The 1,383-nt window shown below is 32.8% G+C and overlaps 1 protein-coding gene across 1 annotated transcript; it reads left to right on the top strand.

Annotated features, from left to right (window-relative positions):
* Window positions 1–886: 886 nt before the first annotated feature.
* On the top strand, window positions 887–1,354 carry LOC106476635 (the record flags this gene model as incomplete). The annotated part of the gene is made up of 1 exon (XM_013937279.1): window positions 887–1,354. A coding segment is annotated over exon 1 (468 nt), but the record flags the coding sequence as incomplete, so codon positions are not given.
* Window positions 1,355–1,383: the final 29 nt, after the last annotated feature.

Here is a 1,383-nt window from a genome sequence, read left to right as displayed (position 1 = left end):
TAATATATATATATATATATATATATATATATATATATATATATAGCTTTATGTCAATCATATAAATGTGTGTATTGTTGGTTCTGTTCATATAACTTCGATCATTGTATTGTTGTTTGCCCAGAGGGAGGTTAAGCATCGTGTGATAAACGCGTGATGTGACAACTGAAAATTTCTTTCAAAAGATTCGTAAAACGCGAACTAGGCTAGAGACAGTAATTATTATTTATCACTGAGCCTATAATTAAGTTACATGGATCCTGAAGTAATTAGATACGATTTAATTGCGATAGTCTGTTGTTTCAATGCTATGATTATTGAGTTTGTGTCTCGATAAAGAAAGATATACGAGAGAATTGCATAGTGAACTTGTACTAGCGTCTACTGTTAAGTTAGGCTTATCACTCAACATCATTTGAATACACGAGAGCTTATAGTAAAAACATGAATAAAGTTTGTAATCATTAAAGAGGGCTGTTTTTTGTAATCTATTTTTTAGCAGGTAATCTCAAAAATAGACCCGACAATAGAAACTATTACAACACTAGTGTAAGGAGTAGGATTATTTTTGTAAAAAAGAAAACCGATTCCAGACTGGACTTCAAGAAAAGAACACGTTCTCAAATCGAGATTGAATATTTAATTGAAACGATGAAACAGAAAGACGATTAAGAAAAAGGTGTCGAAAAATTAAAAGGATATCAATAAGAAAGAGAAAAGAACACCAACAAAGTAAGCAGGGAAGTATAGAAGATGACAACAACAGAAAATACAAAATAGCATTAGTGTAGTACAAAATAATTATCTCAATGTCAAGATTAAATATATGGAAACTGAACAGGCAGATGCATTCACTCAGTAATTTCAAACTCAAACATTAGTAACTATGCCACCTGAAATAGGAGAACCCATCACATCTATATCTGTTAGTACTACTGTTGTGCCATCTGAAATAGGAGAACCCATCACATCTATATCTGTTAGTATAACTGTTGTAACATGTGAAATAGGAGAACCCATCACATCTATATCTGTTAGTACTACTGTTGTGCCATCTGAAATAGGAGAACCCATCACATCTATATCTGTTAGTACTACTGTTATGCCATCTGAAATTGCAGAACCCATCACATCTATATCTGTTAGTACTACTGTTGTGCCATATGAAATAGGAGAACCCATCACATCTATATCTGTTTGTACTACTGTTGTGACATGTGAAATAGGAGAACCCATCACATCTATATCTGTTAGTACTACTGTTATGCCATCTGAAATTGCAGAACCCATCACATCTATATCTGTTAGTACTACTGTTGTGCCATCTGAAATAGAACCCATCACATCTATATCTGTTAGTACTACTGTTGTGCTATCTGAAAT

The sequence above is a fragment of the Limulus polyphemus genome, unplaced genomic scaffold, assembly GCF_000517525.1.
Source record: "Limulus polyphemus unplaced genomic scaffold, Limulus_polyphemus-2.1.2 Scaffold11076, whole genome shotgun sequence".
Taxonomy (NCBI): Eukaryota; Metazoa; Arthropoda; class Merostomata; order Xiphosura; family Limulidae; genus Limulus; species Limulus polyphemus.
This window is presented reverse-complemented; position numbering and strand designations above follow the sequence as displayed.